This window comes from Hippocampus zosterae, chromosome 18 (genome assembly GCF_025434085.1).
Source record: "Hippocampus zosterae strain Florida chromosome 18, ASM2543408v3, whole genome shotgun sequence".
In the NCBI taxonomy this organism is placed as follows: Eukaryota; Metazoa; Chordata; class Actinopteri; order Syngnathiformes; family Syngnathidae; genus Hippocampus; species Hippocampus zosterae.
In genome coordinates, this window is record NC_067468.1 from 10215470 (window position 1) to 10224672 (window position 9203).

Below are 9203 nucleotides of genomic sequence, written 5' to 3' on the forward strand. Positions count from 1 at the left end.
CTTCATTGCAGTTTACATGGAGGAAAGGCCAAATACATTCTGTGGACACATTTACAAATAATACATTAGTGCACAATGGCACAAAACATCAATATTCTGTGGCTAAAGGAGTGTGTCTATGCTTTTTCAAAGGAGCAGTATAAGAACGCCACAAAAGTAACACCATAGGATTTTAATAGTTAATGCAGCATGTACACATGAAGACATTTAAAAGTAGGTCTGTGGGTTTTGAAGCTAAACTGACAGTTGTAAGCAATATCTTACAAAGGGTGTCCGAAAGGTCATTCAACACGAAATCCTGCTTCAAGAAACCCGCCGCGTTGAATTCAGTGTGACTTGCAGCGCAAGCGCCATTGTCAACTGGTTGAGCCAAAGGACAAAGTAAGGATTTCCTGCTTTCGAAAACTTGTAAACCCCTTAAGCTGTCAAGTGCAGACAACCAAAAATTCATAAAGGATGTGTAGATTTACTTTTGGGACACCCTGTATAACCTCTTTATCCGGTCTTCTATTTATTGAGATACTTTGCCACAGATTTGTACGCGAGGAGGACCTCGATGTCCTTTGGGCAACTCAGGCGAAACTCATCCTTTTTGTAGGCGTTGTCCAGGTACCGAGTGAGGCCTTTCAGTTCAGGGGGGATGTCAAAGTTGCGGTACACCTTGCACACCACCTGGGGACGATAGAGGCTTTGAAGATTTGCTTGCTGAAAGACTTGCACGGAAAAACTACAGCAGTGCTTTCAACGTTGTACCCAGTCCCAAACGCCAGTGTGGACCGTGTTTGCAAACACGGTTGACATCCCTGCCCTGAAGGGACAAAAAAAAAAAAAAACAGCGGACCAATGAGGTGCATCCAGAAATGTCTCACCTTGACAATGTTGAGTTTGGGAAGCAGGTTGCAGTCGGCCAAAGTGAGAGAGTCTCCATCCAGGTAGGGGCGCGAAGATTCTGTGAGGTTCGGGTTCTGGTCCAACTCGTGAGGGAGAGGCGTCATAAAGTACATGTTGAGCTTCACCAAGGTTGACAGGAATTTCTTCTCCAACACTGAAAGCACCACAGGCTAGTATTAGTAATATTACAGGAACACGTGTGTGCGTATTTTGCCCTTTTGGCATCCTTAACACTTTCAGGCAGTGGTCCCCAACCTTTTTTTTGCTCCATGGGCCGGTTTAATGTCAGACAATATTTTCAGGGACCGGCCTTTAAGGTGTGGCGGATAAAAATACAACAAAATAATATATGACCTGCATCAAAACGGTGATATTTTATCAACCTAATAATAAACACGAATCATGACACAAGGAACATACTATCTGGCTGCAACGCTCTCTGGTCGCTAAGGCAATATTTAAAGGTGCCTTCAAAATCTCGTTGAGATAAATCCGTATTTTAAGTAGGATTCCTGATACTGTCTAATTTTATCTGTGGTTTTATTGTTTTTGTTTTGGTTGTAAGGTGTCCTAGAATGTATTGAAAGGCGCTTATAAATGAAATGTATTATTATTATTATTAAATGTAGCCTTCTTTTTCTTGAAAGTCTTGGGCTGCTCTTCTGTCTCCCGGCTGGGCCTTTTCCCCTTCCCAAAGACGTTTATTTTTTTTAAACTCATTTTCACCGGTTTCAACTGGGTTTCATTTTAGCTGTAACCTATCACGTGACCGAGAAGCGTGCCTTGAACTGCGTCCAGAGTGACACACTGTAGACGGATGTAATAGAAAATCCGGTAGATTTTCAAAATAAAACATCTTTCAGCTTCCGAAATAAACAAAACGGAAGTAGTGTAAATTATTTATTCTTTCTCTGCGGGGGTACCAAATGACCCACGGACAGATACCGGTTCGCGGCCATGGGGTTGGGGACCAATGCTTTCAGGGACAGCGGTCACAACAGTGGACAGTTTATCATGATGTCAGTTAACAGGGTGCATGAAAGGGTTCGAAACATCCCGACGCTTCCAACCATTCATTTTCTTCTGCACATCAAGTGATGCAGCAGCTCAAGCGTGAAATCCCACAATTCCGTGTTCGCAGCATCCAGGGAGCATCCTAACATGATGCCCAAGGCACCTTATGTGTTTCCTCCTGATGCGAATGAGCAGCGGCTCTAATCAGAGCGCCTCCCAGGTGACCGAGCTTTTTTTTGTGTTCAGTTTTGCAACTCGCCTTGTATTGATATTGTGTGAGTGTGTGTGTGGTGTGTGTGCGCCTGCTGCATGTTCACCCCCACTCACAGCATCAAACTGCGGTTTGGTCACTTCGGGAAAAACCCCGGAGCCACGCTGTGTGTCCCGCTCTGCACATTTTAGCAACTATATAAGTCAACTTTTGCACATAACGCGTTCAGAAAGTGGAACAACCATGACCAAAAAATACAATGATGCCGTTGCATTCATCTTACTGTCATTTAATCCAGGGATGGAATTCTTAATATATGCGGAGAATTTGCGGAAGACGTCTTCTCCAACTGACAGGGACTCCTTGTATCGACAGCACAATTTGGGGTACCTGTCATCGGAAGGTCAAATGAGAAAGCCAGCGCGGGTGAATGATGGAAAATGTTTTGAAGAGTCAAGGCTACGCGTGATGCGGCGGGCTCACTTGGGCGGTGCTAATCTCTCCTCCAGGAACTCCTCGATTTTATTCACGTCCGTTTTGACTTCATCGTTGAAGACCAGAAACGGAGGCTGAGAGCCCGGAGCCAACTCCTTCAGCACATCCGGGGATCTGTCACGCAACAAATATGATTAGGTTCTTCGTATAATTCAATTTTTGTTTAAGGGCCTGGTAGTGATGGTAGCAAGGGACAGAGAAGCAAAACAATACACGCTCATATGGTTTGAAATACAAGCGCAGTCTTTTGCGGCTTCAAAGGGGAGAATACTGTACCATCGATGCCATCACCGCGGCAACGGTGTATGACTTATTTTAGAAGTTCATTTTACTGTTTACAGTGCACGGTGATAAGAGATTTGTTCATGAAAAGGGCCAATGATCGAAACATCAGCTCAGGTCGCCAGGGCAAAAACAAAGCGATTGTTTTAACAATCATGGCAGCCATTTTTCGAAATAATACACAGCAGGTGTCATGTTCAGTCTTGATTGTGTTCCAGCTGGAGTGAAGGGTGTTTCCTTCCAGCAGGCGGATCTGCGCCTCCTTTCGGATTGTTGACCGAGCTTACCGTTTTGCTTCAAATTGGATTTTTCTCGACCGCTCGCGACCATTCATAGTAAAGCTCGATTTTTTGTTGTTGTTGTTCATAGATCCTTGTTTGTGATTTTTTGGGGGTTATTCTAGTATTGCTCTTTGTTTTTGGAAGGTTATTGGACATTTCGTTTGTCTCTTCTCGGCGTTTTATTGAGCCATGACTTTACAAGCGCTTTTGTTTTTTTCCTGGCACCTTGTGAGCAGCGATTTCAGTTTAGACTTTGTTGGTGCGATGTTCTTTAAGAAGTATTTTTGTCATCGCATTTTGTCCGAGCCTGCATTTTTTGGGACTCCTAAAACATTATTCGCAGCATTCATTGCATTAATAATAAATTAGTTTTTACCGAGGCCATTTGTGTGTATTGGTGGATTTTTTAATCTTCATTTATGGCTATGTGTCCACTATTTTACACCAGGTACCACCCAAAAAAATAAAATGGTTGACTCTCCAAACGACCATCACGATGATTGGAAAAGAGTAGCGTAGTAGGCACAGGTGTTCACCCGAAAACAAGGCAGTGGTACGTTTTCAATTACGATTGATTTAAAATTGCAAAGAAAAGTCGAACGGTCACAAAATGAACATTTGAAAATTCCTAAATGATTAAATGCAGCGATTAGAAAAATAGAAGTTGACAACACTGGAACAGTTTGAACATTTCATTCAATGATTCTTCGGCATACGACTTCCACATTGAGTAAGCCAATGAAATAATCCGAATAATGTTTGGTATGATTGACGTCAAAATCGTTTCGTACACTGTACAGTCTCATCATACGATAAAACTAAACTACGTTTCAACTTCTGCCTAACGCGAGCATTCTCGCCCTTGAACTAAATTCCAGCTTTGCGAGTGGTTGCAAGTCGCCCTGCCGCCATCTTGTTTTGCGCAAACTCGAGCCCAAAAGTTTCGCAAGCCTCCGCCTTGACGCCGCGTGAGAAAATTCTCGAAGCAAAGTACACTTCTCGCATGCGGCGTCATCCCTCGTTTGCGACCTCGATTGAAAAAAAAAATAAACGGGCAGAATTTCCAGGCACGCAAACAATCAATCATTCTTTGGAAGCTAATTATTTCTCCTCCCTAATTGTCACCAATTATCTTTGATCATTCCAGTGTAATACTATAAATGTTTTGGGGCTATGTGTGACGGCTCCCGAGAGGTTTCTTTGCTCTCGTTTGTATCCTTGTACTGCGCTGTGGCACTCTGACTGCCTCTGTTTTGTTTCGTTTGTTTTTTTTTTTTTAGTCATCTATTAGCCAAAGTTTTTATACCAATGGTTTTACACCGCGGCCACGTATTTCACGTCACTCTTGTGCCGTTTTCATAACTTGCTCTTATATATGGGATTGTATAATCGGCTCTTAATTGGTGCGCATTGACAGGCTGAAGAGTACAGAACGTCATTTCGTTGCGCAACGCACGACAATTAAGACTGAATGTGAAATTCCTATTTGAATAAAAACGCAGCATCTCCTTGACAGGGGAAGCTCGCTGGGAGCGTCCCTGAACCTTTGAATGAAAGTTGAACTGTTTTCTGAATGGCAAAAGTCAGAGCGGTTTGTTAGATCCGTTGAATCGACGAGTGCCTCGTCGTTTCGGCGACTCTTCCGTTCTCTTTGTATCTGTGTCGCAACCCCGCCAGTGACTGAACTCGGCTGTTTCTTGAGCAAGACCATCAACGCTTCCCTCCGACAACATCCTGTTTGAAGTCGAGTTGACCAATCGTTAGGCGCGAACGCAATCTTGCGGTGTCAAAATGTCAGCGGCCTGACGAAGAGGACGGTTTGAATGTCAGTTCAACCTGCAGATTTTTTTTCCAAACGCATCTACGGTCATTTCATATTGCATGTTTTTCATGAGGATTTTGATTTTTTTTTTTTTACACGTACCACTTTTTTTGTAGCCAAAAGGAGGAAAGAGTGCTTGGTTCTGCTGTTTTGTTTTGTTTTTTTGCAGAGGCCTGGTGTGTGGCTTTCGTACCACCTTCTCATCTTTCTGTTCGCCTCAGCGCTTGGCGCTTTATTTGTTTCTGCGTTAACTTTTTGTTACGTAGCTTTATGTTCTGAGTTATTCACGCTTGCATGCTCCCAGTTGTCAAATAACACTTTTGTTGGGGTCAAAGGCGCATTTTACACAGCCATTTTTTTTATCACTGACCCCTGTCACTCAACTCGCCAGGCCCCGCCTTTTAAAGACATTAAAAGTCACAAACACGACAGCGTGGAAGGTGAGGACGGTGACCCCAAGTGGACAAAAACAACCGCTCTGTATGCGTATATTTTACATTGCTATTGTGCAAAATTAATTTTTGTGATTAGCGAAATTAATTGGACAATTCTAGTTTTCGACAGCCCCAGTCTAAATTGGAAGCGTTGCCAACCGTATGGGGAAAGGTAAACGGTGACGCCAGGGAACTGAATAGTTTCAAATGACGCTTACCTTTTCATGTCTACTGTGGTGAGTAGAAATTTGGCCCCTTTTAACCAGAGAATCATGAAGAGTCTCTGAGAGAAAGGACAGTTGCCCACACTTTCGGCATCACTGCTGGCCTGCGAAAAGAAAATACACAATATTGGATTTACACACGAATTAAGCTTTTTTAAAAAATAAAAAATATACATTTTATTTTTTGTAATATCGCGCTGAGCGGAGAAGCGCTCTCTGAATATTTGGAACTGCCGCTTCCATGTGGTAAGGCTGGCGGTATGGGACTGGGATGTCAATCATTTCATAGCTCGGTTCACCATTGTGACCTGTAGCACTCAATTGAGAAATAAAGAAGATATTCACGTGAATAAAATAGGGTTTACAAAAAAAAACAACGGAGGTAGTGTGGTTGCAGAAATGTGCACACCCTCTGACGGCTGGAGATGTGACTGTGCTCAGAATAAGCGATCGCGTTCAAACATCTGTTCCATGGGAGTCAGCACATTCCTGCCACCATTTTAAAGTGCCGCCGATGATCCCCAGATCAATTGCAGCTATTCTAGTAGCCTTTTCTTGTCATTGCTACGTTTTCTAACGGAGGCATAAAATGAAAATAAAATCCAATTTAAATGTCTCAAGTATATTCGGGGGTGAATCAAAGATGTGTAAAATGGCGGTCGGGGCGCCCTGAGTCCAATTTAAGGATTTGATGACGAGTTCATTCCCAATGCAGTCACATTTATTTGGATGTGAGCACACTTGCGCAACTACATTATTCGCCGTTTATTTTTAGCTGTTGTAAAGTTTTTTTTCTTAATTGAACTGTACTGGTTAAAAGGTCACATAAAAAAAACTAACTCATTTTAAATGTCTCACTGTGTTTAGACTGCAAACTGATTGAAACGGAATCAACCCCTCTTCTGCTGAGGAATCCAAAGCGCCTGTAGCGCATCACGCATTTGCCCCAGTTGTTTCAAGCGGCTCTCAGTCATCAGGGCACACAATCAACCAACGGCTGAAACATCACTTACTCAATTGCGCCCACCCCCCTAATCGCCGGGACGCCTATTCCCCAAACATGGTGTCGACAAAGCATAAATTGAACACAGTGACGGGGGTAGAGGGAGGGGGGGAGTGCGGTTCCTCCTATGTGGGGTTTCATTTCTCAAGCTTGTGTGGGTTTTCTCAGCTTCCTCCTACATTTCAAAAACACGCGGGTGGCATTGAAGACTCAAAGTCAGCTGGGAGAGGCCCCGCGGCTTTGACGTTGCTGGCCTAGTTACATTCTTACTTAAGTATTTTCCCCTGTAGTTTATTGCTTGTAAATAAAAAGTAGTACTATCGTGACAGAAATTCCGGAGCCGCACAAATGTCAGTTGCAGTCAAGGGAGGCGCCATTATTATGTGCTACGAATTACCCCCAGTCGGAAATGTCATTACGCAGCGTCCCACGTGAACAGATTGAAGACTGTCGCCTATGCAAAAAAAGGAAATGAACGCACCACGAAACGTCTCGATCAGGGTTGAGCGACTCGGGTGCTCGAGGGCCTCCATCGGTCTATCTCGCATGTTTTGGATGCCTTCCTCCTCACACACATCTGATTCAAGCGATCAGCTCGTCAGCGAGCCGCGAGAAGCCAGATAACCATCTTGATCAGTTGAATCGGGTGTGCTGGAGGAGGGAAAGATCTAAAAGATGCGAGGTAGTGCCCCCCCCCACCCATTTTTTTTTAACTTTATTTTCGGCATTTCCGGCTTGAAGCAATTTTTAATCATGCAAAAGATACCACCAGTCCCATTGGAGTCCAAAAATCTCAGCATTGAGTTTGTTCCCCCCTCCCCACATGGACGAGGCCCCGCAGACCAAACCGACTGTATCGTAGCTTGAAGGAGGTATCGACAAATAGTTTTGAAATGGCACGCCAGCCTCAAAAGTCGCTTCTGGCGTGCGCATCTGACCAAAATGTGATTACATCTTGCCGAGCCTGCTCCGCTCGGCTCAAACATCCTAGAGAGAGTCCAAAATGTGCGGAATTTGAAGTGGAAGGACAACACACCCACGTTTGATGAAGACAACAAACTAACATTCGTCGTCAAAGCCTTGAGGTTCGCTCTCGGGCGCGGTGGATGCACGCCGTCTGATTTAGACCTTATTTCAAGGGTTTTTCGGTTTCTACTTGTCGGGCAGACAGAAATATTGCAGTTGGGAAGTCATGCAATTCGGGATGATGCATTTGTGCGCTATAGAACAACCAAGAAAGATCAATATATTGACAAGGCACGTCTACTGTTATTTTCATAAGTCGGAGATGCAAACTAAAATTATTTTGTGGTCTTTAAGGTTGTCATTTCGATCCTCCCAAAAAATATTATGACGTTGATATATGAATTAACGTATCACTGTTTTGCGGTTGCCATCAAAATACAGCGACTATTTTATGTTCAATGAATGGATTATTTGATATGAGAATGCTGATCGGAGTCAAGATACCTTCATTTTTTTTGGGGGGGGGATGCATTCAGAGCATTTTTTTTGCATCAGTGTTGATGTTGAAACAACAACGGCGGGCCTCACCTTGACAAAGAGTTCAATCTTCGGATCGTCACCCTTACTTTCCTCCCTTCGTTGGGCCATCTGTCCCCTCTGCATGCACAATTCTTCCGTTCCTACAGGCACACGCTCTTTTCTTTTTTTTTTAAAGTTGCTCCAGCAAAAAAAAAAAAAAAAAAAAACCCTCCTCAAAGATTTGATGGTCTGTTGTACTCACAGGGGATGTCGCACCGGCCACGGGTTGATGTTTTATTCCACTCCACACTTGTGGCGTTTCAAGGCAACTTTCCGCTGTTGGCTGTTTGTCGTCGGTGCGCTGCTGGTATTTGGTTGGTGGCAAACCACACCTGATAATCCACGGCTCCTCCCAGCCATACCTGTACGACCTGTAAATCTGGTTCTCTACTCTCTGCTTTGCAGCATATTCAAGAAAAAAAAATCTCATCCGACGTCGCACTCTTTGCTCTCTTTTGTCTTTTCTAGTATTATTATTATTATTGTTGTTCTTCATACCGCCTAGTTCAAAGTGCCCCAATCCAGGACGTGTTTTGTGTTGCCAATATCTGGCACGATGGGGCCCTCCCCCGTTTGGCACATCAGGGTCGCAGGTGAGCAGGAGCGTATCCACGCTGACTTTGGACGAGAGGCGGGGTAATAAATGCCCGCGGTGGCCACAGTCATGAAAAGCGACGGGATGAACCTCAAACGTTGTATTCAGACATTAAACAAAAAAAGGGACACAATTTCACGGGAAAACGTGTGACTCATTTTGACAAGTGTCACACATTTGCCCACAGCCGGCCTTCGTTTTGGCGTAGCAGGTAGAGTGACTCAGCAAGAAGCACGATTCCATTACATTCAGATGGAACTTTCGCGCTCTTTCGCCCTCGCCAACTTTCCAACATCCGCCTGCAGAGGTCGCCATTCAGTTCGCGAACGTACTGAGACTTGCTTCGGTCTCCAGCAAGAACTCCAGCATATCGGTTTTTGCTTCCACCCTGCCAAGGACGGCGCAC

General features: G+C 44.2%; 1 protein-coding gene across 2 annotated transcripts; it reads right to left on the reverse strand.

The window, feature by feature from the left end:
- Positions 1 to 157: 157 nt before the first annotated feature.
- clic3 (chloride intracellular channel 3) lies at positions 158 to 8621 on the reverse strand. Of its 2 annotated transcripts, none has more exons than XM_052050885.1 (7): positions 8405 to 8621; positions 8212 to 8318; positions 5649 to 5758; positions 2600 to 2725; positions 2400 to 2506; positions 870 to 1045; positions 158 to 672 (listed from the first exon to the last, which is right to left on the reverse strand). In XM_052050885.1, the coding sequence occupies exons 2-7, from the start codon at positions 8284 to 8286 to the stop codon at positions 508 to 510; spliced, it is 759 nt and encodes a 252-aa protein (XP_051906845.1). In that variant the 5' UTR covers positions 8287 to 8318; positions 8405 to 8621; the 3' UTR covers positions 158 to 507. The 2 variants fall into 2 exon arrangements, with proteins under 2 accessions (XP_051906845.1, XP_051906844.1); XM_052050884.1 differs by having other exon boundaries at positions 8212 to 8303; positions 8405 to 8618.
- Between the last annotated feature and the right edge of the window lie 582 nt (positions 8622 to 9203).

Excerpts from the sequence above, each read along its gene's own strand:
- clic3 (XM_052050885.1), bottom strand. The coding sequence starts at position 8,286 with ATGCAGAGGGGACAGATGGCCCAACGAAGGGAGGAAAGTAAGGGTGAC. Across the intron at positions 5,759-8,211 it reads AGATTGAACTCTTTGTCAAG|GCCAGCAGTGATGCCGAAAG; the intron begins GTGAGGCCCGCC and ends TTCTTTTCGCAG. Across the intron at positions 2,726-5,648 it reads ACCACAGTAGACATGAAAAG|ATCCCCGGATGTGCTGAAGG; the intron begins GTAAGCGTCATT and ends GTTGCGTGACAG.